The following is a 27095-nucleotide window of genomic DNA, read 5'->3' as shown; positions in this document are numbered from 1 at the left end:
CACCATTAACTGGTGCTTGGTAGCTTACCCATCATGGAATGGTGCACTTTAAGACATAAAAGTCAGATTTTAATTAAAAAATTGTCTTTCAACCGTCAGTTTATGCTCTTTTTAATGAAAATTAATTTAAATTCGCGATTTTTTATTTTCCCCGGAAATTTTAAATCAAATTTTCCAGTTTTCTCGGACATCACTTGCTTCAAAAGTTTATAGCTCTTGAACAGTTTGTTTTATGAAACGGCGAACAAAATCTCAGCCATTTAGCAAAGCATATCAGCATATTTCTCGAAATTTCCCACGGTGGTGGAAAACTCCTGTAGAAAAATAAAATCACTGCAGTGAAATTTTTGACACTAACACTAAGAAAAAAATACAGTGGACTCTTGGAAAAGTTAACTCTCTGAAAAGTTAATTGTCCAGAAAAGTTAAGCGAATATTAGCTCTCATGCAACACTCTAAAAAGTTAATGTTTGCCTTAACTTTTCTGAGAGTTTAAATTTTTTGGTTATCCAAAGCGTTCATTCACACACCTGTGTTTTCCTTCAATCTTTATTTCTCATTTTTGAATTCCTAACGCATTTTTACAGTTTAATACAGAGTCTCATCATAACTGGGATTAAATTAAACTCTTGTAGAGGACAGTTATAGCAACAGTTCAATACGGGCACATACTTATCTTAGGATTTTTGGAAAAGCGCAAACTTAGATTGAATTTTAAATGCAAAAGAAGCAATAGCAGGGACGAAACCGACTATTTTAAATTTACTGAAAGGAACTAAGTATTATTTTATAAAGATGTTTTTTTCGTTTTGTTTTCTTTTTTTCGGGTTATCCAACTGGTCGCTTAACCTCTATACCTATAAAAATGGATTTCTGTCTGTCGGTATGTTCCTTACAGAATCGAAAACTACTGAACCGTTCGGCTTGAAAATTTACATGTAGGGGTTTTTGGGGCCGAGGAAGGTTCTTATGATGGTTAGAGACCCTTCCCCTCACTAAGAGGGAGGGCTCCCATACAAATGAAACACAAATTTCTGCATAACTCGAGAACTAATCAAGCAAACGGAACCAAATTCGGCATGTGAAGGTTTTGGGAGCATGAGCATGAGCATGAACGACCACACACATCGTAGTTGCACCTCCGTGATTGATCTGAGCTAATGAAGTTGCACAGGGAACCACACAGATAGCATTTCGGGAAAGTTGACTATCGTCAATGTGTAACAATTCAGTAGCAGTAGCAGTAGTATATAGTTGTATATAGATCAATAACGGCGCCGGCCACGTGCTTGTGATCGTTAGGAAAGGAAAGGATTGTTAGTTCAACATTCGCTGTTATGAGTCCGAGTTTACCTCTGCATCTCCACGAATGTCACGGGAAGAAGGATTGTGTTAGTATGAGTATGATCAGATCTGGATTCACTGTGGTAAGTGATGCGATCAGGTGATTTATTAAAAGTACTTCAAACAGCAAATAGAAACGAAACCCATGGCTTCCGACCACTGGTAAAATAATCCGCGGAACGGCATGTGAAGGTTTTGGGAGGCAAGATTTTTTTTCTATGGTGAATTAGGACTCCTCCCCACTTTAGGAAGGGAATTAGGGGCCCTCCCCACTTCTCCTACACAAATGAAATACAAATTTCCTTTTAACTCGAGAACTAATTAAGCAAATGGAACCAAAGTTGGCATGTGAAGGTTTTTGGAGGCAAGAATTTTTTTATATGATGAATTAGGACCCCTTCCCACTTTAGGAGGAGGCTCCTATACAAATGTAATACATATTTCCTCATAACTCGAGAACTGATCAGGCAAATGAAACAAACTTTGGCATATGGGTATTTTTGGAGATAAGAGTTTTTTATGGTGCATTGAAACCCTTCCTTTCTTTAGGAGGGGAATTATGACCCCTCCCCCCTTTAGGAGGGGGGGCTCCCATACAAAGGAAATACAAATTTCCTCATAACTCAAGAACTAATCAAGCAAATGGAACCAAATTAGGCATGTGGGGGATTTTGCAGGCAGGATTTTTTTATGATGGTTTGAGACCCCTCGCCCCAGTGGTAGGGGAATAAGAACTCTCATACAAACTCAGCTAATCGAACTCGAGAAATTTTAGACTCTTCCTTAAAACATAACAGACAATAACAAGACCACCAAAAACTTTCTGCAGCCGCCCGCAGAAATCAGCTATGCCCAGGTTTATTTGTTTTCCTAGGTCTACTGACCTCTATTACTTTCCTTCAGTTGGGTCCGGACGAGCGACAACGAGTAAGGAGAGGATCACCCCGAGGATCGAAATGGTACTTTTCATGAAAAGGTTTCCCGTGAAATGGTACATTCCGCGTAAGGTTTTTCACGAAATGGTATTCGGCAAAATGTTATACAATCACGGCGAATATTTAAGTGCTATCCGCTTTATTTTATCTGGCTAAGTAACAGGGGGATTGTTTTCTACTTTATTGTGAGGAAAAATTGAAAATTTGTAAATTAAATGTAAATGTAAATAGTGACGTTACTGCCAAAATGAGTTATCTTAGGTTGAGCTCCTCAGAAACTTGCTAAACTCGAGATTGTGACAGATTCACGATTTATGTACAACACATTTTAATTTGTGGCAATACAAAGTTTGCCGGGTCAGCTAGTAGCGTTTAAAATTCTGCGCTGGGTCCATTTGTAATGTTAACGAAGTGTCAGGGAGACCTCAAACATCAGTTCTACTTGACGAGACAGGCAATGTCGCCCACTAAAACACAGGTAGAACCCCAAGCATAGTCGTCACGCCTATGCCCGCAGGCGGAGGCGTTCCGGCCCTGCGCGGACTCCACGAACTGACTCTAAGTTCTCTCTGCCAAAGGCCGGAATGCCATACTTTAAATATAATGATGATGATGATGATGAGAAGAAAAATGATAGATCGAATTTGTTAATGTGCTTTGGACTTTTTGTACTACTTGAGTTAGACTAATCTCATGTTTTTAGTCTTGACCTTGAAATGTAAAGTTGTAAAATGTAGTATAGTGAAGAAGTGGAGGATTCGTCAGCCCCGTCTGACACCGATTCTCAACCGCGCGCCCGCTTTCAATTTTCTAACTCAAACAACCACAAATGATCTAATAGGAAAGACAAATTTCGGAGCATTAGCGGTTATCAACTTATCAGGGAAAATTGAATCTTTCATTCCCCCAGCATTTATGCACTGTCCCAAGATACAAAGTAAATTGAGCGCAGCACAACCCGGACGTTCGCGGTAGTCGAGAGGAGTTGGAGCTTATAAAGCTTTATAGAGACGCACTCGTCTTCCAACCCTCGAGAACAAAGAGCTAATGCAGTAAAGCTGTGGGCTTAAACGTCTCTCTAAGACTCAACCCCTTCCCATCGACAGACCCCGCGGCCGGCCACAGAGCCTAATTTTCCCATCTGCTACCTAAGTACTTCTATTATTATACCAGTAATCATTGTAGAGTTGTCCTTTGGCATTCAACCGGATCTGGTAACCCGCTTACATCCCCTTACTAACCCTAAGTCCCCGATCGACCCAATCAATCCAACATTTTGCGGAGATATTTGTGACAGCTGTGATAAATAGAGATGAATCCCAGAAACATTCATCTATTTATTATCAGAGATTCCCATACTGGACACATTTGGTAAATTTTTACCCCGAGCCCCACTTGAAATTACAAAAGTATTTTGACATATACCCACATTCAGAAGTAAACGTGACCGCTGCTCATTTACTGATTAGTTAAAAAGCCCTACACCACGACAAGGTTCAGTTTTATCGTGGGGAAGCATTATTTCATAAAGATCTTGCTACATATTTCTTTGCGTTACAACTTCCAGATACCTAAAAATAAGTATCCTGCATCCGAGAATATATTTTTCGATTTTGTGTTTATCATTTTCAATGACTCTTAGGATTACTCAGAAAAGGTAATATTTCGAAAAAGCTAGCCGACCCATTCATTAACTTTTCCGAAAGTCCACTGTATTTCAAAATTTCTTAAGACTTAGATCATGGGTTTTCCAACATTTCCTTAAAATTTTGCACCGTCATAGAAAATCATGTGGAAAACTTGTTCCAACTAATATTTTTCCTGGATTGCTGAGAAAATTTTATTACATTTTCATAAAAAAATTGTTCTGCAATGCTTGATTTTAAAACTATAAACTTTCGAAATAAGCGATGTTCGAAAAAATCGAAAAATTTCTAGTGGAGTTTTCTGGGAAAATAGGATAACATATTGTTTTCATTAAAAAGTTAACATCCTATACTCGTAAGCAAAATTTCATGAAAATCTGAGCCTCTTCGGCCCAAACCTATACGATAATTTTGAAAAATCTGATGAAACTTTTGAGTTATCTTTCATATTGGACCATAAGCGTCGGACCATAATATCCCCAGCAAACATTTTCGTACGTATATCAAAGTAACAAACATGATATATGTACCGATATGTATCTAGAAAAATCGCATTCGATGCACGAAACCAGCATATGCGTACTGTTTTGGAGGCGATATACGTACTTCAAATTATTTGAAAACATTTCACATTCATAAGTATTTGTGTGCAATGAAATCCGACTCAAAATGATTAGTTCCATAATGCTATACAATTTTGTGACGACAATCGTATGTGAATCAGTTACTATCATTTTGTAAGAACAAATGTAAACTAGGGTGCGCTTTATTAAGCTTTATGTACGACTTCGAGTTTGTTTAGCGATATTCAAGATGATTTTCACACATTATTATACGATTTGTGGTTTGCTGGGTCGGTTACCTATGGCATTACCGAGAAGATGAAGTGTCATAATTACATAACTTTTAAAATTAGTTCTTTGAAATTAAATTTTGAGGGATCATAAGGCACGAGCGCACGAGCCGATGCTGCGAAACGTTCGGTTTTAAGACCCACAGATATTTGCTAATTTTTAAAAAATAAATCGATTAGTTGGACTTGTTTTGGAGCCTTAAACAGAAAGTGTATTACTGCTAGCGAAATTATTGTCTTTCCTCAATACTGAGGAAGTTAAAGGAAATTAGTTTTAAACATATAAAGTAAGTCCTAGTCATCGTTTTCACTGCGGTCAGTTTTACGATCAAAAGTGCTCCGGACTTTTCCGGACTTTCAACGGAAGACCTGGTCCGGTCCGGTTCCGGAACGCTTCGTTCCGGTTCCGGTCCGATAAAAAATCGGACTCTAAAATTTCGTTCCGATCGGACTTCGGACCGGACATCGGACCGGACTTTCCGGACTTTACCCGGTCCGATGTCGATCACTAATTGGAACACACGCAAAATTTGTAAGACACAAATTTTCCTGTGATAAGTGTGCATAACATGCCGTTATCATGATTCCCACAGTGATTTAAGATCCGGAAACCTTTCGCGCCGAAGTTGCACCCTATAACACCTGGGACCAAGTTTATGCATAAATCACCTTGACAGATAATGCCGCCAAAAAACAGTTAGTAACGAAATTCAAATGAAATTACGTTCCCATGCGTCACCGAAGAGCACGCGTAGTAACAGCAGCACTTAAATTATTTTATCAAATTAGGAAACTTTACGGTGTTATTTACAAAGGCCCCACAACTAAAAGTCGACGCAAACAAAAAAGTTAGAGGCTGCCTGCAAAGCAACGCGAAAGAAAGATCGAAGCGAATGGAGAAAATTTCAACTTTGGCTAATAATCGTTCCAACAGAGCAAAGAACTCATTATCCTGCAGAATATTTTCAGAAAAGTTATGCAACTAAAAGTTACTCCCTGTAGGTATCTACGATGAGTTTTTTTGCCTCCATCTTCATACCAAAACCCGTGAATCTTATGCACAACTATCTCTAAAGTGCTACCCTCGCAAGCTCTCCGCTCCCATTGGGTAGGCGATAGTGGATGCTCTGTGGAATGCTGCATAACAAACGTTAAAAACTTTAATGGCACCACCGAGCACCACCAGCACATTTGCATTAATCATCGCAAAGTCTCGAGAGGATTCCGACGGAAATTCGCACGCATACGAACGATGCACCAGATTGCTACCAAACAGTTCGACGTGGAGTTGTTTTGCAATACCCGCGAGGGTTGTAACAAAACATACACACCAAACGCGAAACCCAGTCGTGGTGTCGTGGGGAATATATTGAATAAACGCGATTTGCAAGCATTGCAACAAACCGGAGCTAAATCTATTTGAATACAAAACATAACATAGGGTTACCCGGAGGTGATTATTTATCTTTTACACATACATATAAAACACATTCAACGGATTATTCAAAAATCTATATTAATTTTCAGATAAAGTGTGAACTGCGTGAATTACATTTTTATGTAAATAATAATCGACCTTAATCCAACAACTAATACATACATGCTTTCCTACCAAAACTTCTGCAGCCAGTCCTCGATTACTTGTCCTTCAATTTAAAAAAATAATAGCTAATAGCCTGTGTGAACATTTTTTTATTCTTTCCGTTTCTATGAATTCAAACTTACTGATCATCTTGATTCGTTAAGATATCTTGTAAAATTATTTTATTCAATGTACTAACTTGCATAAAGGATAACATTGTGTTCCTATTCTATACTCAAACTGCAAATCTATTTAGCGTGGTCGCAAGTATAATTGTATAAAACTAAATTTTATTACGATATTACATAACTCGATTGATTCGTCCTCTAAATTGAAGTCTTTTCGTCGAACACGGAAATACTTCTTTCTAGGCGAGACTCTATGCAAATTAATCCTTAACAAGAGAAGATTTCTCAAGAATATACCCTTAGACGGAAGTTAGACTATTATGCTTGGCAAGATATGTTAACCAACGAACCGATGATGGTCACGTTACAGATTCCTGTAAATTTGTGATCCTACTGTAGCTTGTCTGTTATAAATACTACTCAATTTTGGGGTATTTCCTCAACCTTTGACATTTGCCACTTGTGTTAAAGACTTATGAACTTACGAATCATGTCCAAAGCAGGTTACATATCCTGCTACCTTGTTAGTTCACATAAAACTCAGAGCAGCTACAAACATTATCGTTGACAATTACAGAAATGATGTGGGATTTATGATGCTAGTCCCTCAACGTGACACGTTGCAAATTCTTGCAGCATATTTGCATGTGCGGTTCGTTAAACAGCAAGCCGTCGTATTAATAAATCAGTTTTATGTGACAAACATCTGCGCTATTACACCATATACTTTGAACTATTGGTTCTTATTCATAGTTCTATGTATGCCTGTTTTATCATTTTAATCAGCAGTCTGGAGCCCAGTACGATGAATGTTGGAGTTCCAGTAGTCATATTGCCTTTAAATGCGTGTAACATGCAGTTGTTTGTAAATAAAGTCTAGCAGAATTTGATATATTAACATGTGTATATTTATTTACACATTTCATAAACGAGTTAATAAATTACTATAGTTTATTAACTGGATCAGCCACAAGAATTCGTGGCGAGTAAGTTGGTTCACTGGCATCAACAGCACGAGACGTACTGATGAGCACAGTTGCCATTATGCCAGATAAATCTGGATTTTACCAGATTTTTGGTTGCACGCCAAACAAACATGCATACCCTAAAATCTTCCAGATGTAAACGTCTCACCGTAGGATACATTGGCCGCCAAATTTTTTCCAGACATTTTTGCCGGATTTTCGGGAAACCCTATTGGCAACCCTACTAATGAGATTCAGATTATCAACGTAGATTTGTAAACAGACAGAATAACGGAATATTTGTCATTCAGGGTCATAAAAAGAAAAGCGATGACCCGAGATTGCACCTCTGTGATACACCAAATAGAGGAAACGAAGCTACTGATTCGTTGTCCCTGCTTTTATATAAAGGAAGAGGATAGGATAGGGGGGTCTTGTAGATTTAGTATTGGGCATCGTATGTGGGGGTTTTAGCAGGTAGGATTTTGTTCGATGGTGTACTGAGACTCCTTCCCTTTCCAAGAGGAGGAGCTCCCATACAAATGAAATAAAAATTTCCTCATAAATCTAGAACTAATCAAGCAAATGGAACCAAATCTGCCATGTGGGGGTTTCAGATGGCAAGAATTTTTTCTATGGTGAATTGAGACCTCTCGTCTCTTTAGGAGGGGGGGGGGGGGCTCCTATACAAATGATACACAAATTTTCTCATAGCGCGAGAACTAATTAAGCAAATGGAACCAAATTTGGCATGTGGGGGTTTATGGAGGCATGAATTTATTTTATGATAGTTTGAGACCCCTCACCCCTGTGGTAGGAGGATAAGGACTCACATACAAAATAGTAAAACAGAGATTTTTGCGTATGTGCCATATTTTCTGCTATGTAACAAGCGGTAAGCTGAGAAAATAAACTAGTAAAACCTTCTCGGAGCAAAAGACAATGAATCGACTCCGGTAACTTACGTGCCTGTTGCCATTCATGTCAAAAGAGAAGGACATTCGAATGGCACGTCATATTAGCGATGAACGTGCTTTGGCTCTAATGATATTTGTAACCAATGGCCCTTCTAAAGGTCACAAGCGAGTAAAAGTAAGATTATCAAATCATGTCAAGCTACGCATAATCATATTTAATACAATAATCTGTGGGCTGTTCATTCATTACTGCTTCAACCTTTATGTAGCACACAAATGATTTTTAAAAGAAATCTCTAAGTCTCAATGGTAGCAGGCGTTGTACATATGAACCCCCGTCCACGTATTTTCAAAGTCACCATTGCATTCAATGAAGTATTGAATCTAGATATTTCGCTCTTCTCTTTTAAACATTCACTTAAACAATACCACTCACAGATTCTTATAAACATACATATGCCAGAAATGCAGTTTACAGCAGCAGTACATGCAGTTGCAGTTCTTTGATCTAAAGATCCGATATAGTCCTACGTCACCCATTCGTACAACCTTTAGGGCTGCATACCTTGTAGTTTTTTTGTCAAATGAAGAACCCTCCTGAGTATAAACCAAAAAAGCCAATTCTCCATTTCCTGAATAAATGCCTTAAGGTTAGGCTATGTCAGATTTTTTTTTGTAAAACCCCCTCTAGGAAAAATATTTGGCTACGCCCCTGTCACACCATCTACCAGAGCGGGGGCAATACATACGAGCTGGGCACAGCTCTTATAGTGATGGACGAGATGCAAAAGCGGCTGATCAGTAGGTGGCCGATCAACACTCGAATGTGCAGATTAGTAATGAATGGCTAATTTTTTCATACTAATATAATTAACGTGCACAGCCCTCACCTCGGAAGTATCGATGATAGAAAAGACAAATTTCACGCGCAATTGGAGCGCGAATACGACCGCTGCCCAAGACATGTTGTCAAAACCCAAGTAGCACACTTTTGTCACTTTTGGTTGCTGCAACCTATTTGTGACTGAAATCAGTCATTAATCGGTTACCACAACTGTGCTAGTAGGGAATCATCATCGGGACTATAATCCTCAGATTGGTCAGGAAAAGCGATTTAAACCGGTGATTGGACGGTTCATCGGGCCAAAACGGTATAAGACTTGTCGAATTTTGCACCTCCAAGAACATGACCACACGTAGTACTTTTTTCCAGCATAACCTCTGCCATCGGTACACCTGGGGATCACCCAACCGGACGGAATCACAAATCGGCCACATTCTGATAGATGGCCGGAACTTTTCAGAGAATATCGACGTCAGAAGCTATAGGGGTGCTAACATTGATTCGGACCATTACCTAAAACTATACAAACTTTGGGATTAAACATCTTTATGAGACGTGACTCTTCTTTATCGACTAACTTCGCAACCAGCCATTAGAATACTGGACAATTACGGGGCTAGTGCATTGATCCTTTTGACTCTATCTAGCAAGCACCGCCTAGCCGAGATTTCAACATACGACGACTTGCTTGTTAGCGGTCAAACAATCTGAGCCTCCGTACAATGTGCGCAATGTTACAAAGTGTACATTGTACAAAACGCTAATTAAACTGGTTGTCCTCTACGGGAATGAAACGGGGACACTGCCAGAAAAGGACCTGCGATCACTCGGAGTTTTCGAACGGCGGGTGCTAAGCACCATCTTTGCAAAATCTTTGGAGGCAAGATCATCTTTGCGACGGGCAAGAGATCGAGAACGGTGTATGGAGGCGAAGAAAGAATCGCTAATTCGCGCGTCTCTACGGGAACCCAGTATTCAGAAAGTGGCTAAAACTGAACGGATTCGTTGTGCAAAACATGTTGCTAGAATGCCGGATAACTATCCTGCAATAATAATTATCGCATCGAATCTAGAAGCAACAAGACAATGAAGGGCACCGTGAGCGAGGTGGACAGACCGGCTGGAACGTGATCTGGCGAGCATTGGCTGTCCACGGAATTGGAAATCAGCTGCTATGGACCGAATTTGATGGAAGAATTACGTTACGCAGGCCTTGTCATAAGATGTAAGGCCAACTAAGTAAGTAAGATGAGTTCGTGTAACTGGGATCGCCAGGAACTGCGGACAACAACACTAGTACTTCGCAAAACGCTACGAACAAGAAGCACAAGCCGCCGTACTAAGCTGACTATGTACAAACTCCTCAATCGACCGGTAGTCCTTTATGGACTAGTAACTGTGAAGCTGCGCACGGAAGACAAACGCGAACTTGCCATGTTCGAGCGGAAGGTGCTGCAGATGATTGTTGGCGGAGTTTAAACTCAAAGCGAAGAGTGGCGGAAGTGTATTTTTCACGAGCTACAGACACTGCTTGGGGAGATCCCGTTTACATCTGGTGAAAATCGGTAGGCTACGGTATGCCGTATAGTACGTCGTAAGGATGCCGGAAAACAGGGCGATGAAAACGGGTTTGTTCAATAACCCCATCCTGGTGCCACAGAGGGGCTCAACGTGCAAGATGGCTCGGCCAGGTCGAAAGCGATTTGCGACTTGTTAAATGCCTGGGAAATTGCCGACGACTGATCCAAGACCGAGTTGATTGGAGACGACTACTTGAAACAGCACCTTGGCTCTAGGCAGGTGACGACGACAACACTAAATAAAATTAAACAATTTTGATTGGATTGGAACTTTAAATGAGGATTTTAGTTTCCTAGACTTAAAAGCAGGGACGGAAAAAATCGGATTTTTTGCGATCAAGAACATACGACGCGGATCATCAATCAGATTCAGTGGAGTCGCTACCTGCAAGATATAAATATTTTGTCATTATCTGTGCAGCTGACATTACTTTAAGGCATTGTGAAAAAGTAATAGGGCTTATTTCTAATTCCCGCCGTATTACTTACTACTTGCCATTCTAATTTTCATCAAAAAACCAAACTCGTGAAACTTCAACAGTCGATAGGTCCAAGTTTTTCATTTATGAATGACGGAAATTAAAACGATTAGTCGACATTTTCTTCTTCGTCGCACGAAAAAACGTAGGAAATTTGGCTGGTAGAACTTCTTTAATGGTAAAAAGCATTTAAACTCAGCTCATTTTGATTGATCGCATATGATAGACAACAAACTAAAATATTAGAGAATAAATAGTTTTGCATTGTGTGTCATAAAAATTCTGATATTTTTAATAATTTGTGTGGGATAGGACGGGAATAGGCAATTGCGACGAAGCAGCAACATACCCTATAATACAGCATTTAAGTCTGTACGGCACCGTTGAGAGTAATTAGGAGAATATGGTCTCTTGAGGTTAGGAATACACTATTTGGCATAAACTGTGTTGTCATGAGCTATACAACTCACAAGTTGGATCGTAATACGCTCAAGGTTTTTTTTTTACTTTTACCCGGTTTATTTTTTTCGATTACTCAAGAACGGTGTAACTGAGGGACTATTTACAAACTACATGACGAATGTCGGGCCTCTCCCAAAGGTATTGAGAAATAAATGTATGGTCCCTAAGTTTCCCCGTTCCTAATAATCGAAAAAACAAACCGTATATAAAAGTACTTGAGTGTAATCGATTTCCTGTCCCTGCTTAAAAGCAGATTAATTACCTCGTATCTTAGTCAATAAGATCGTTATTCCGTTAGAACACAGAAACGTTTTAATTTTGTGATCATCAAACTTTGATGCAAATGATACTCAAATTAGTATTACCTATTTAGAAGATACGGATTGTCTCTTTATCAACAACAATTTTCTTTTAAGATAATTTGAATATGACCTATTCGGAGAAAGTACTTAAAATTGTGAGTTCTAATTTAAACTAATGACGCTCATGTTTGTTGAAGTTACATAGTCTGTAAATACTGCTTATCAAATACATACACAGGTAAAATACAAAAAGTCCAAAAATACATCAAATAAAGTAAGGGTCGTATTTAGTAGGATGAAAGCGGACGTACAACCCTACAAACTCTGGAAAATAATATTTTTTCTCAATCATACGTACAGCAGAAATAATAATTATCAAAATATTGAAAACAAATCATATACATACACCAAGATGAACTGTCATGTCAATGTAATGTTTTAGCCACCCTACCGTTCAAGGCCGTACAAAAACGTTGCTCTCGAACCAAACAGAGGAGTGAAGTGATAATGCAAAACTTTTTCTATTAAAATTTTATGTGTTCGGAGGCGAGAGCGAAAAGTCACATCTTCGTTAGTGTGTATAATGGAATTTTATGCACTAAATTCAATTAAAAATTTCACCACCACTCTGGTTATTTGTCAAGTGCCCTTCGCAGGGTTTACCATACTTACTCGCACTCGGAGCACAATTGCATATCGCAGGGATGGGCTCAGTCTGAAAGCACACTATCATCGTGAATTAATTTTTCAGGTCTCCTGTTTCACCGAGCGATCTTGATGTCAGGCTCTGGCCTAGCCCCATGGTCCCTCGTGGGCGAACCAGCCAAGTTCGCTGCGTATGTTTCGCATCACGTGAACTGCTCACCTGACCTACCTCATCAGATGCTGCTCAAGTGTTTGCGGGACAAACCACTCAACGACGTCCTGTCGACGCCGGTTCGAGCACCGGATTTCGGTAATGCCTTCGGGCCAAGTGTCGACGGAGTTGTAATCGGTAAGTTCCCACACCATGACACTCGTCACTTTCAGTTTTAATTATCGGCCAGCGCAAGATTTTGCAATTTGTGTTGCTTGGCAAGAGAAATTATTATAATTAACACACTCCTCGTTCCACAGATACTGGCGAAATACAGCAGATGGATGGATCCCATTACAGCGATTATGGGGCCTCGTCTGCTTCCAAACCATCGGTACATTTCCACAACACGCTCAACACGATCAATGCAATCCTCTTACGGAAACTAGCAATTAACAAATTATCCAAGTAATTAAATCTTTTGTGTACAACCAGACAAGCAAAACTTTGCTCATAACACTTGTCTCTCATTTTACCAACGACAGATACGACTTACTAGTGGGAGTCACCCGAGCCGAAGCATATTTTGTCTTCAACTCGGAAGACGTCCAGTACGGCATCGAAGCCGACCGGAGGTCAAAGATCCTGAAGAATTATGTCAAATGTACCTACAGCTACCATCTGAACGAAATCCTAGCAACAATTGTGAATGAATACACAGACTGGGAGCGACCGATTCAGCACCCCATCAACATCAGGTAGGTTAACCGGGCCATTGGCTTTCGAAGCCACACATGCTGATGCCCATGCTTGTTGTAGCTAACTTTTCTTAAGCCTATCAATTAGATTTAAAGCTCTTAGCTTGTTTTTTTACAATTGATGTGAATTGTAGGTGGAAGTGTGCCCCAAATTTTGGATGCGTTCTTATTTGTGACGCATTTGTCGCTATGGTTATGACTGGTTTGTGGTTAAAGCACACGAATTTCTTTCAACGGGGATACTCACAGGAACGTTTTCATTTTAATGCAAGAGTCTATCATACATGTGTTATCTACTATCCTAGATTGATCAGATAACAGTTAGTGACACCGATTGTACCTACCGCGAAATGGTCGTAACTCGTAAGAAACCAATAAAATCGGCAAAACTGAGAGCCGTCACGATTTTTTTTATATTTCAAGGGATACGTGAGTTTCAATATAAAACCAGACCTATAATATATAACGGAACAGTCCCCATTTAACGACACTTTATGACAATAGTTCAAGCATGTAGAAACATAATTCTTGCAAAACTATTTTATTATTCATAAAACTTCGTTTAAATTTTGCACCATAAAAAGACCAAGCGCTCATTCATAGCTTATTTCGAATCCCAGTTTGAGCTATTGTCTATTAAATATTAGTGAAGTATTTTAAAACCTTAAATAGCATCCCAACAGATGTCTCAGCCTAATCGAATTTCGCAAAATGCTTTTCATTTTGACGGTGGCAGAAAAACTTCGAAACTTGTGCATATTTACACGCAATCCCTGATGAATTTGTTTAGTTTTACGTACAAAATTTTAAACGTACGAAATCATGCTTAGTGCTTAGAATTTTAGTGATTATGATTAGCTCAAGTAAAAAATTCGATATCGAAATTTATTTGCTACTACCTATCACCCTTTTCCTGGACAATAAATTATGTAACTATCATGATTGGTAAATCATAACTTTGTAACCTACATCAATATGTAAAAAAAGCTAAGCTATAAGCAGTATAACCAATTCGAATTGATCTAATTATCGATAACCAGAAAAAAAGAGTTGTCCAGTAATACCTGATTTTCAATTATTCGCAGAGACGAAACACTGGAGGCGCTGAGTGATGCACGCGTGGTGGCGCCTGCAGTCCAAACGGCCGATCTTCACTCGGCGGACCATCGGAACTCGTTTCTGTATGTTTTCGATTATCAAACAAAGTACGGTGATTTTCCACAGGTAGGTGTAACTGTTCGGTTCCACATTAAACCCCATTGTTGCGCCGGCATTGCGGTGACAGAATGCAAATCGAAAGCAGTTGTCAAGGTTCACGTTCTCAACTAAATAATATGCAAATAGAATGAACAAAAAAATAAATGTTTCACTACAAACGGACAATGATTGTAGTCCGTACAGTGTCTATCAGTCATGATTATGGGGCCTGAAATGATGTCAATGCTTGTTCATAATTTGAATAGTGCATACGTGCGTTCGTTACATAGCACAGTTCGGACAAGGTCAGAGGGATGGTAGCCTGATGGTGACTGATTTCATTTTAAAACCATCACAGATGGATAAAATGGTGACATCTCATACTGTGGTGGTACTTAGAAAAGAGATTTAGCCGTATTTGACGCTACAATCGGATTGATTTTTTCCACTTGAATAAATCAAATTGTATGTTTGACTTTTCTTTTGGGAGACAACTACAGCGGAAAATAGTGCGCAGCCGCATATTCCTGCACTGTAATATATCATACTACCACTTGCGGTAGGTGCCGTACAGTGAGTTTGTGGTTGGCAATACCTCCTCAAGGATTTTATTTTATCCATTTATTTTCAGAACAAAGATGATGAATTGAAGAATAAAACTTCATACATGTTTGATCGGACTTGCTATGTTATGTTCAGCTTTTATATTAAATGGTATGAATAAAACAGTTTGCTTTGCTTTTCCCGTGGAACCCTTGTGATAAAACTAGAGCAATCTCTTTTATTTATAGGGCCCTATGAGACCGTTTATCTATTTTGTATTAAAGTTTTTGATATACAGTCAGTCCACAATCATGGGTCACACACAATTATGGGTCATTTCAGCTTTTTCTGCTAATTAATGCGTAAATATTATACGAAGTGATTGATAAAATTGTTACTCAGAAGTAGCACTAATAATTTAATCAATCATTAGCAGATATTTCAACGCTAATCAGCAACTAGAGCTAAAATGACCCACAATTGTGTGTGACCCATGATTGTGGACTGACTGTATTATTATACTATTTTCTTCACTTCTGCGCTCGTGTCAGTTTATCTGTTCATTGTCTGCTATAGCTGTTCTCGTTTGACTGCAGTCTCGTAATCGACGAAAGTATTCCAGTTGTATTCCGCACATTTTTGGAATATTCTTCGAAGTGTGAAAATTACATCTGTGGTAGCACGGCCTCCATAAAACCCGCCTGGTATTATATATTAGATTTTCCATCTTACGACAGACATCTTACGCTTGAATAAAATAATTATTTCGATTCATTTCGGTTGTTGGTTATTAGCTAATCCAACTATTTTGCTCGCTATGCTTATGGGCGTCTCATTCCTACCAAGTTTGAAGAAAACACAATCTCCACAGCATAATTGTCCGAAGTTCTTGAAACATCACCCCACTAGATTCGTCCAGCTTTAGACACCTCTTAAATACTAGGTACAGTCGCGCGAATTTTACAGTTCATCCTCTCACACTGTGTTTCCCTGTGGAGCCCCTCCTCCTCTCGGTTTAGCACTCGTCACGTGAAAACTCATTCAACTCATTGAACATTCATTTCGTGGTGATGCAATGGTTCTTCAGGTACAGGTATCACGAAAACAGAGTAAGCCCAATAATTAGAAGCTAGCCGAAAATACCATCCAATGTCCTACTTGCATGTTTTGGACATATTTAATTTTAACACAGTCTACTCGCTGCTTCATGATTTAGTCGGATGACACTGTTTAGCTTTTACGGTAAAAGTTTTGCCAACAATGTTGTTGTCATCAGTAAAGCTAATGAATTGATTAGCTAAACAATTACATTTATTTACATATACATAATACCAGCAGACAACTTGAACTTTATCAACCGAGAGCAGGAGTGGCTCTTGCCGTATCAAGAATTTCTTCCATTGTACTCCTGGGCTACTAGTCGCCAATTTGATGCGCGTCTCGACACACGCAAGTCGGCTTCAACCTGGTCGAGCCATCTAGCACGTTAAGTACCTCTATTCCTGGTGCCGGTGGGGTTCTTGAAGAGAACGGATTTCACTGCACAGTCATCCGGCATCCTTGCGACGTGGCCGGCCCACCGTAGTCTCCCAACTTTCGACAGGTGAACGATGGGAATCTCTCCAAGCGGTGCCTGTAGCTCGCGATTCATACGACTACGCCATTCTCCGCTTGCCTTTTGTACTCCGCCAAAAATAGTCCGCAACACCTTTCGTTCAAATACTGCAAATGCACGTATGTCTTCCGTAAGCAAAGTTGCCGTCTTAAGTCCGTACCAGACTACCGGTCTGATTAGCGTTTTGTACATCGTCAGCTTTGTGCGGCGGCATTCTTGGTCAAAGCATCTTGCGAAGGAAAAAGTAGGCTCGATTTCCGTCGTTGGATCTCCTTACTCGTATTTTTGTGGGCGGTGACCGGAGATCCCAAATATACGAACTCATCAACCACTTCCATTTCATCGCCGTCAATACCCTACTAGCACAGTTGTTGTAAACTAGTTGTGGTAACCGATTAATGACTAATTTCAGTCATAAATAGGTTGCACGAACCAGAAATGACAAAAGTGTGCTACTTGGGTAGTCACTGTCCATGGGAGGCAAACGCTGCTTTCTCTGGAGCCTCTTTCCACCATATATTTGGTTTTCGATGCATTGATTTGTAACCTCCGCCGTTCCAATGTTTCTAGTAATGATGTCGAGATCGTCTGCGAATGCTAAGAGTTGGCTACTCTTACTGACGATCGTTCTTCTCGTTTCGATGCTTGCTCGCCGGATCACACCTTCACTATTGATATTGAATAACATACAGAACAGTCCATCCCCTTGCCGCAACCCTCTGCGCGATTCGAAAGCACTCGAGAGTATCCCCGAAACGCGCACGTAACATGTCACTCGTTTCAGAGTAGCTTTGATCAGCCGCGTCAGTTTGTCCGGAAAACCGTACTCGTGCATTGTCTGCCATAGCTGTTCGCGTTCAACTGTCTCTACAATCAACTGAAATCTACGTAAATATGATGCGTGGGCACTTTGTACCCTCGACATTTTTGGAGAATTTGTCAGAGAGTAAAAATTTTGTCCGAGGGAGCACGGGCCCCTATAAAGCCCGCCTGGTACTGCTCTACGAATCCTCTTGCTATTGAGGATAAACGACACAACATAATCTGGGAGAGCACCTTGTAGGCGGCGTTGACCAACATGATGTCGGTAATATGTAGATGGGACAGACTACATCTTCCATCCACTCCTCCGGTAGTATCTCCTCCTCCTCCTTAATTCTCCTCCTTAGTTGGAGCAATTGACAGTAGACCAAATCGAGAATTGCCTTGGAATCCTCTAACGATGGGGCAGCTAAATGGCCTCGACCTAGCTAACGGCATTGTCTTGCTCGCACAACGCCGAAACGATATGCGGAGCAAGTTAGATGACCTCTCCGAGAGCTCCCAGGCAGCAGGTCTCACAGTCAATGTAGCAAAAACTAAGTCTATGGTAGTGAATACTGACAATTCCACCAACTCCACAGTAGCGGAACAACAAGTTGAGCAGGTATACGCCTTTTAATATCTTGGTAGCCAGACAACGCCCGATGGTGGTACCAAGACTGAAATAGCCACACGGATCAGGAAGGCCGGGGGTGCCTTTGCAGGTCTGCGATACATTTGGCGCTCAAACCAGATCACTTTACGTAAGAAACCCCGAATTTTTAATTCAAACGTTAAATGCGTACTGCTGTATGGCTGCGAAACGTGGTGCGTCTCAGCGGAGACAACGCAAAAACTGCAGGTATTCATTAACCGGTGCCTGCGATACATCATTCGTGGTTGATGGCCTGATAACTGGATATCCAATGAGGAACTCTATCGTCGGTGTCATCAACGGCCGATAGCCACAGAAATTCGTGAACGTAGGTGGAAGTGGATCGGACACACCTTGAGGAGGCTATTTACCTTGATCAACTGGATGTTGTCTGGGCAAACGGTGTGGGCAATTAAAATATCTGCCGCAGTCATTACACGGGAGGTGTCGCGGTATAGCTGGAGCGTGTCGAGTCGAAGAAGTTGACAACATTCCTCATAAGGAGTTAGCTGCATAAGCTCTCTCTTCAAGGTAAAAGGCGAAGAGCACATAACTAGAATGAATCTACTCTGGATATTTTCGATACAGAATACAGCGTTGTTGTAGTGTGGATTCCACACCGTCGAGCAGTATTCGAGAGAAGATCGTACTAATGAAGAACATAAGGTGGTAAGACGTTGTACGTTCCGGAATTCTTGTGTCATGCAAATAATTAGGCCAAGCATTCTAGAAGCCTTAAATACTATGAAAGACATATGCTGTTTATAGGAGAGACTGCAGTCTAGTCAGTCTAGTCAGTCAGTCAGACGCCCAGATAACACAAAATCATAATAGAAAGTTCACAATAAATCGTTTTCATGTCAATTTCACATTGGAATTGTATAATGATTAGAGTATGTCAAATCGAAGTGAACAGTAAGTTGTTTTGCAGTCGTGCGTGTCTTCATATACAATTCATGACTGTGAATTATAAAGCAGCATAGACAATTGCAATATTTGATTATATCTTAATCATATATTCAGGAGTATTTAGTTGCGTGTTATAAAAACTGTGCAAAATAGAATTACAAATAGTTGTCAAAATTTTCGCACGTATATCGCCTCCACTTTGGTACATATATGTTCTTATATGGCCTGAAATATAACTTTTTCGTTCAGATATGATTTCGTATACCTCAGTTGCAATCGAGATATACAAACCAAATGGTTTACTGGGACGAGGCGGAGTATGGATCCGAAATCTCATGACCGATTCTCACTCCCATGCAGTCCAACTTGGCAACGGCAATACGATGGTTGACTTTGTTGATGCCAGTATCGCTTTGGGAGGAAACCGTACTTATTGCTAACATTTGTTGGCAATAGGAAAAGATTGGCTCGATTATTGCTAACTCGAACAGCTTCGATAGAGCCTGTATTGATTAGATTTTCTGGTTCGGAACACACCGTAGCGCTGTGTTGAACAGCATTAGCATGGGATTTCAATAAACTCGATAATTTTGCATCGTAGCCTAAACCAATCTGATTAGCTTCCCAAGAAAATCGTTCTCGACCATAGCTGTATCATATGCGGTCGATAGTATCATATGCGGCTTCGTAGTCGATAAACGAATGGAGCGTTGGAACTTTATAGTCAGAGCCTTTTTGAAGCAAAGTAAAGAATTGGTATGTCGTTGACCGTTCTTCACGGAATCGACCGGACCGCACGTGCAGACGAGAGGCCAGCTTTTCAGGGTACGTCCGTTATCCCCGTACACTTCCCAGCTGATTTACAGTTCTTTAGCTTATACGTCCACTTCGCCCATAATTGGGGCTAGAACTACAGGTCGGACTCGATTATCCGGATGAAAAAAAAATTTTATTCTGACGGGATACTACTTGCATATCGCAACACTTTTCGGCTTATGGTAGGGTACGGGAGGGTATTTCCAACACGCTACTAAATTCGGCGTACATTACCTTTTTTTTTTGCTGCGCTTTCCCAAATAAAAACTTTGCCGCTATACAACAATAGTGAAACGAATGTAGCACTCATGAGCTTTAATGTGTTATAACTATTTTCATAAAAATGTAAGTAATTTGCTAAATTTTATTCAATAAACATCAAAACCACTGTTTTTCCACTGGCACGTAATCAGGCTGAAAAAACCAGCAGCAATCGCTTACGCGTATCCACTCTTGATGATGGTTTGGAAAACACACAATTATGATCACGTTTACTGATTCTAGCAACTAAACAGCTGTGAATATGATATCACAGAACAATTCTACTTCCTTTCGTCACAGAAGAAAACAAAAATTCCCCTCTGACATGAAAATATAAATCAATTTTCATTCACTAGCAATCTGCAGCATTTTGCATATGGTGCTTTATTTACACTAGACCAAGATGTGATACAGTAGCCCCTGAAACTCTTCTATCGTGTTGACATAGCTAGTATTTGAGTGACAACCACTTGCTTGTGGTGTTAATGTAAGCACGATTCAATGATACACTAGCGTCAGCAGCAAGCTGTTGTCACTGCAAAACTAGTTATCTTCAATGAGCCGGTACCTAGGTAATACCGACACGTTATCCATCGGTCTCACTTTTGATCTGGTTTTTCTAATCCCTGTGAAGGCTATTTTGGCCGGTCGGATTTAAAAAACACAGACACCACTCACTATAGAAAATGAGCCCCATTTAGCCTCAGCGAGTTCATCATTTCTCGCGACTATAACTCAAATTCAGTAGCGTTTCTTTAAGACCAAAATACACGCCGATATTCAGTAAATATTATTCTATCAATTGATATAAAAATCTTGTCTCGAATGAATATAGTTACAATGTAATTCCTGAATATTGTTTAGGCTACCGCTTAATGGGCTGAAAATACCCTCCCGTACCCTACAAAACTGTTCGTTTTTTACGGGATTCTAAACACCATTTATATTTCCTAAGCACGATGCAGCTGGTCCAACTCTGCAATCACCTCCGCCTCCTCCAGTTGGCACTTTTTCTCTGGGATGATTAAACAGCCCATTAGCTCTTCTTCTTCATATGAGGGAGTAAATGTGCTTTTTTTGTGAAGAACGAACATTGGAAGAACTGGGCAAAATTATATGCAAACTTTGAAAAATAGTTGACTATCCAGGTGGCACATGAACCCACAACTCTTCTTCTATATACATTTTGCCACGTTCTGGCGGGCGGTGCTGCCCATCTCCGCCACCCGGTTATCGTTATCCTCATCCGTCACGCATCTGAATTCAACGTCATACCAGTCGTTACACTAATTCTGTTTCATGTGCTCGATGATCTCATCTGCTATGTTTTTGATGACATTTCAACAGTCTTAGAGAGGGACTTCGTCCCGCTCTTGCTCGTTGAACAGCGCAGTAATTTTCAGTAACGTCAGGCTGCTGGTATATTCGAAAAACTTCAGACTTAAACGTCCTTATCCTTTAAGTATTGACTCTTTTTTATCGACAAACTCCAACAGCCGGCTGCGAAGTACAGGACAATTACGCAACTAGTACAACGATCCTATTGATTCTAATCAGCATCCCCCAGCCGCGATGATTATATCTTAATCATGACCTGCTACTGACCAGTTACAACGTTAGCACTTCCATGAAATCTGACATCCATAAGGTCCGAGAAGTGTCAGCAAATGATAAAAATGTGGTTAACCTGTGTTTCTGCGAATTCTGTCGAAAGCAGAAGGTCAAATTCCGCAAGCGGAATGTAGCACCAAGGCTTTGCTTTGCTTTTAGGTGTACTTTTGTGCTAGTTTATGTCGGCCATATTCTTAGTAGCAGGAAAGTCGATAAGTTTTAGGTTAATTTTGTTGGTTAGCTGGTATGAGCTGATTTTGGTTTGCATTCCTTCTTAATGTCAGAACAATATTGCGGATAGCGATGAAAAAAATTACAAAAGAATAAAAAAAATTTTATTCGGCCAGTACAGAAAAAATTGACAACATTATCAGGTCATTTGCGGTCTCCATGGCGAAAACGTTTAAGCAACTACGCTCAACAGTTTGTCCGTACTGCCAGCGCCTGGTTTGGGAGATATATTTATTGGCATCACTTACCACCTTAGTGGGGTGGGGTATTTGCCGGAAAGATGTTTTTCGCCAAAACCTTCAGCCACCCCTTTTGGTTAATTGCCTACTGCTGTTTCTCTTTGTCATTGTCAGAACTCCTGAGGTGATGTGAAAACTACTTAACGAATGTTGATTAAGCTTATTTTGAAGAACAGTCGGATTTTCAACTTACACATTCAAAGACAGATTGACCGCCAGCCAATCACCCGTTTCCACGTCGCACCCATCACTATAAAAGTTGTGCTTAGCTCATACAAGCCGCAGCTCTTGTAAATGGTATGACCATCCCTGAGCGTACTTACCGTTGAGCCCTTTCAGCACATCTTCTACAACGCTACGATATCAAACCTTACCAGTATATCGGAGAATACTCGAGAGCTCCCTTGGTTTCTTCTTCCAAATCTTGGATCCTGGATTACCAAATAAAGTGTCGTTGCTAGTCGCTACTTTCAATGAATCATCACTAGAGGTTCTTAACCATGTTTATTGAGTTCTGGTTGTCCTGTTCGATGACTCTATCGGCCTTAAACAAACTGATTTCTCGCCGGATCTCCTCGAGCTCGGAGGCTTCGACACTAGTTTCGTTTGCGGGCACTCCCAGCGTAGTTTCCGTTCTACCTTGTTCCGTTAAATCGCCCTTTGATAGGTTCTTTGAATATCTCAAGTTCCAGTGTTTAGCGCGTTCGATGTAGGTATACTTACTCAAAGAGTTTGCACTTGTTATTAGTACAAGCAGGTTGCTCAAGTTTTTGACGATCTCTGCCCTCTTGTTGGTGCTTCTTCTTCGCCAGAATCGTTGTCAACTCGCTCCGTGATACTAAGCCAAGTTCTTCCTCGTTACAATGATTTGATAGTTTCTTCCAAACTATTTTTTCGTCATCCAATGAGTAAAATGTCTCATTATTTCAGGAACTCAATGTATTTCTAAGTCATCCAGAAAAACTGCAACATGTTGGGGTCTTCTTGGTCATTATTTTCATTGTGTTTACAATTATAGCTTAAATTCTTGGTTGCTTACAAAAATATCATTCAGTTGCTTTCAAAATCGTCAATATTGGTCAAAAGTTTCAACCTAGTCATTAATCATCATAAAGAATAACAAAATATGTAATATCGAGAAAATGGAAACTCAAAGCAAACTCCCATTTAGTAGCTATTTAATTGGGACTGCACTGTACGAAAACTAAGTTTGACAAGAATTGAAAAACCACAGGCACCACAATTCCTTTAAGAAAATATATCAAAAAATATCTTCACATATTTTGGGTGTACGTATCAACTTTTGATAAGTGTCAAAATATAAAATTACTCATTTTTTTTAAATTTGGTTCGTTAAAACCCATTTCCAATTTAGCTGTCCGCTGTAATTTTCATTCTGAGTAATGCAGCTCGCAGCAATAATCATTTGTTATGTACGTACTCGAGACAGAAAGCATAGTGGATTTAGCTTGTATTTTGAATATTTTAAGCGCTATCGATTGATGATAGTCAATTGGAATCCAGGCAAAAGTAGTGAGAATCTAGCGCAGCTTACAATTACAATCATGGTTCTGCGATCCTGAATTTATTATGAATCCTTGTTAAGAGATCTCTCTCCTCCTCCTTTGTACAGCTCCCCGGTTCAGTTACGTCAATATGTCGAATTGTCTGCACAAATATTTTTTCGTTCTATTATGTGCGGCCGGCTAGCAACGTTAGGCATCAGCGATGAATAAGAATGCTGACGTCTTCACTTTTTTTCTCCTTCTGGCAGGAGACAGTAAATTGAAATGTGCATGTGATAAATTGAAAATCCCTTCCTTGGCCGAAGATAGGACTTGCAAACGGCTAAAATCTTCTGTTTTCGCTAAATGCGAGCGAGCAATAAGTTTTGTCCAATGTGAGTTCCTCGCTATACCACTGTTCCTCGATGCGATGAATGTTGGAGCCGTCGCCTGGATGGCTGCTCGCAGCATTGAACTGATGTGATGCTCACCATCATGCTGGGCCATATCAGCCGGATGGGTTAAGGGTAGGGCATTTCGTATGCAAGGTGAAGAGCCACTACACAGGTGATGTACACAAGGACACAAGAGCACTTTCGGTGGAACTCTGCAATATTTGATGATTTATGGTTGGGGGGCGAAGGACCAACCCGTTTTAGATATATGCAATGAGCAATCTCTGTTTTATTCTTTCTACATATTTGAAAATTACCCCTCACTTCTATCACCCAGTGTGACATCCGCCGTCAACGCTTATTTTTATCCGTTTTTCGCCAAATAGACGTTGACACATGAGAAGCAGGTATGCATTCATTTTTTATAAACGATGATTGATGATTCGGCCCTTGAGAGATGTCACCGATGCTTGCACAGCCATGACAAAGTGTTTTGTAATAGTTGTGACAGGTTTTGTTTAGTAAAGATGACTGTAGCTAGGCTTTGATTCAGGTTTCTATACAATTTTCTATCATGCCATAGTTCGTTATATCGATAAAAAAAATTTGCTGTTGAGAAAAGATAACAAAAAAATTCTGTCTTAATTAAAAAATGTCATTTATTTAATTGATACGAAGAAGTATGGCAACGTACGGTCTTTAAATTACTAGTTCGGTTACACTTTTAGTACTCAGTTTCATATAAGTTTCAGAGATTTCGCCTTAATTTATTAAGAAAATTTCTACGCGTCTATGACAATTTATAACAAACTATAGAACAATTGAAATTCTACTTCACTGATTATTTTAATCTATATTACACACCATAACAGACACTTTCTGTCGAACAAGTTAATATGGATTCCTCGACTCGAATGTTCAAATGTTGTATTTGAATCGTGCGACCTGAAACCTATCTCTAAGCCAGCGACCCGTGATGCAAATAATTTGTCATTCCTTGTAGAAAATTGCCATTTCCTGCTGAATGAATATCATCTCTGGTAACATCAGCTGAAATGCAAAAACATGCAGTCAAACAGTACACACTGCAGCTCAATTTGCGGGGCTCTTGTTTTCCATCACAGTTGTCATGTAAACAATTCTCGCAGCAACTGCTCCTTCTAACCATATCATGTCCAGTTTTTCGCAACACTTGGGTAAGCTGAGGTAAAACACACCTCCGCCGAGCACCTGTGGAACAGCGTGCTTTATCCTTTCCCGCCCAGAAACAAGCACAAGATTGTCCCTCGCCTAACGAAAGCAGAAAGACAATCCTCTGCTAGCTGATTCAAAGCTAACGAGCTCCGGCTGCCGTGAATTCAGCATTACGGAAACGATTCCGGTGGGAAATTGACGAAGAGAGAATGCATCCAATTGGCCACACCGACCTAACTGGCCAGACTCTTCTGCATGCGGTTTGCGCTAGATTTCCCATCCCAACAGATCTGTATGATTGCATCTTGAACTTCTGAACTCCTTTGGAATAGAAATGCACCTTAACATAGGTAACATAGGAAAATGAAAAATGTGAAGCACTCTCTGCGGTGCCGTTTGCCTCGGTGCTAACCGGTTGATTTTAGATGCTGCTTCTCGGTGAACATTATTTCAAAGAAATCTTTCAATCTACTACCTAAGATCCTATGTATTGAATGAAACTAATAAAGCATTTGATTCGATGGTGTTTCTAGTAAAGCCCAATCCCTACCAGTACGATTGGAAATGAAATTCCAATCCCAATCTATTTCTGGTTGCAAAAATAAACAGATATTTTGTGCAAATTATAAAAACAGTTTTTCACTTGGGTCAATCCCGCTGCAGTGGCTAGCATTCACACCTCTCACGCCGAGGTCCCGGGTTCAAATCCCAACCCCGCAGAAATCACGAATGGCCCAAGCTGTTAAACTGACTATAATCAAAACAAAAAAAAGTTTTTCACTTTAGTTACTTTTATATTTTTTATTTGTGGGTGTGGCTTATTGTTACTTACAAGTCATAAGATCACTTCCCAATACATGCTTAAGTTGAAACCCAAACTGGCTAATATGTTTGTGGTAGCGCCACACCACAAACACACTTCGCTGTCATGTGTTTCCGGCATTCCTAAAATGGCGTGGCATTCCGATTACTTCAAGCTTTGCAAGAGCAATCGGTATAATAAGCATCTTGTCAGGGTTCACTTTGTACGGGGGTTTAGTCTGTTCGACAGTAGTTGCTTATGAAGCCCACAGTAAGCATGACTTTTGCTGACAATACGCCTCCGAATCTCACGGCTGGTGTCATTGTCCGCCACTACCAGTGAGCCAAGGTAGAAAAATTCATTGACTACCTTAAACTCATCGCCGTGATTCGTTACATTGCTGCAAGCGGCATCAATCGGGCTCGGTTCCGACCTTCGACGAAGTCTAGATAAGTTCCCACAAATCTGTTCGCAATTGATGATAGTCGGCGGAAAATCATCTGGGCAGCATTGAGAATAGTTCTATAGTTCTCACAGTCCAATTAGTCGCCCTTTTTGTAGATCGTGTAGATAGCCCCATCTTTCTACTCCTCCGGTAGCTGTTCCGTGTACCAAATTCTAACAACTAGCCGGTGCATACAAATAACCAGCCTATCTGGTGGTTTTGAATGGATAACATCAAAATAATATTATCACGAATTCTTCTTCATAGTCTCCCAACTTTAGCCAG

The 27095-nt window shown here is 40.2% G+C and overlaps 1 protein-coding gene across 1 annotated transcript in view; it reads left to right on the top strand.

Annotated features, from left to right (window-relative positions):
- Positions 1 to 27095, top strand: part of LOC128744514 (neuroligin-4, Y-linked) — a 134616-nt gene that overhangs the window by 90278 nt on the left and 17243 nt on the right. The window contains exons 5-8 of the mRNA XM_053841576.1: positions 12789 to 13031; positions 13154 to 13301; positions 13379 to 13591; positions 14677 to 14815. Of these exons, the coding sequence (XP_053697551.1) occupies positions 12789 to 13031; positions 13154 to 13301; positions 13379 to 13591; positions 14677 to 14815 (743 nt within the window). The remainder of the gene's footprint in view (positions 1 to 12788; positions 13032 to 13153; positions 13302 to 13378; positions 13592 to 14676; positions 14816 to 27095) is intronic.

The sequence above is a fragment of the Sabethes cyaneus genome, chromosome 3 (assembly GCF_943734655.1).
Source record: "Sabethes cyaneus chromosome 3, idSabCyanKW18_F2, whole genome shotgun sequence".
In the NCBI taxonomy this organism is placed as follows: Eukaryota; Metazoa; Arthropoda; class Insecta; order Diptera; family Culicidae; genus Sabethes; species Sabethes cyaneus.
This window is presented reverse-complemented; position numbering and strand designations above follow the sequence as displayed.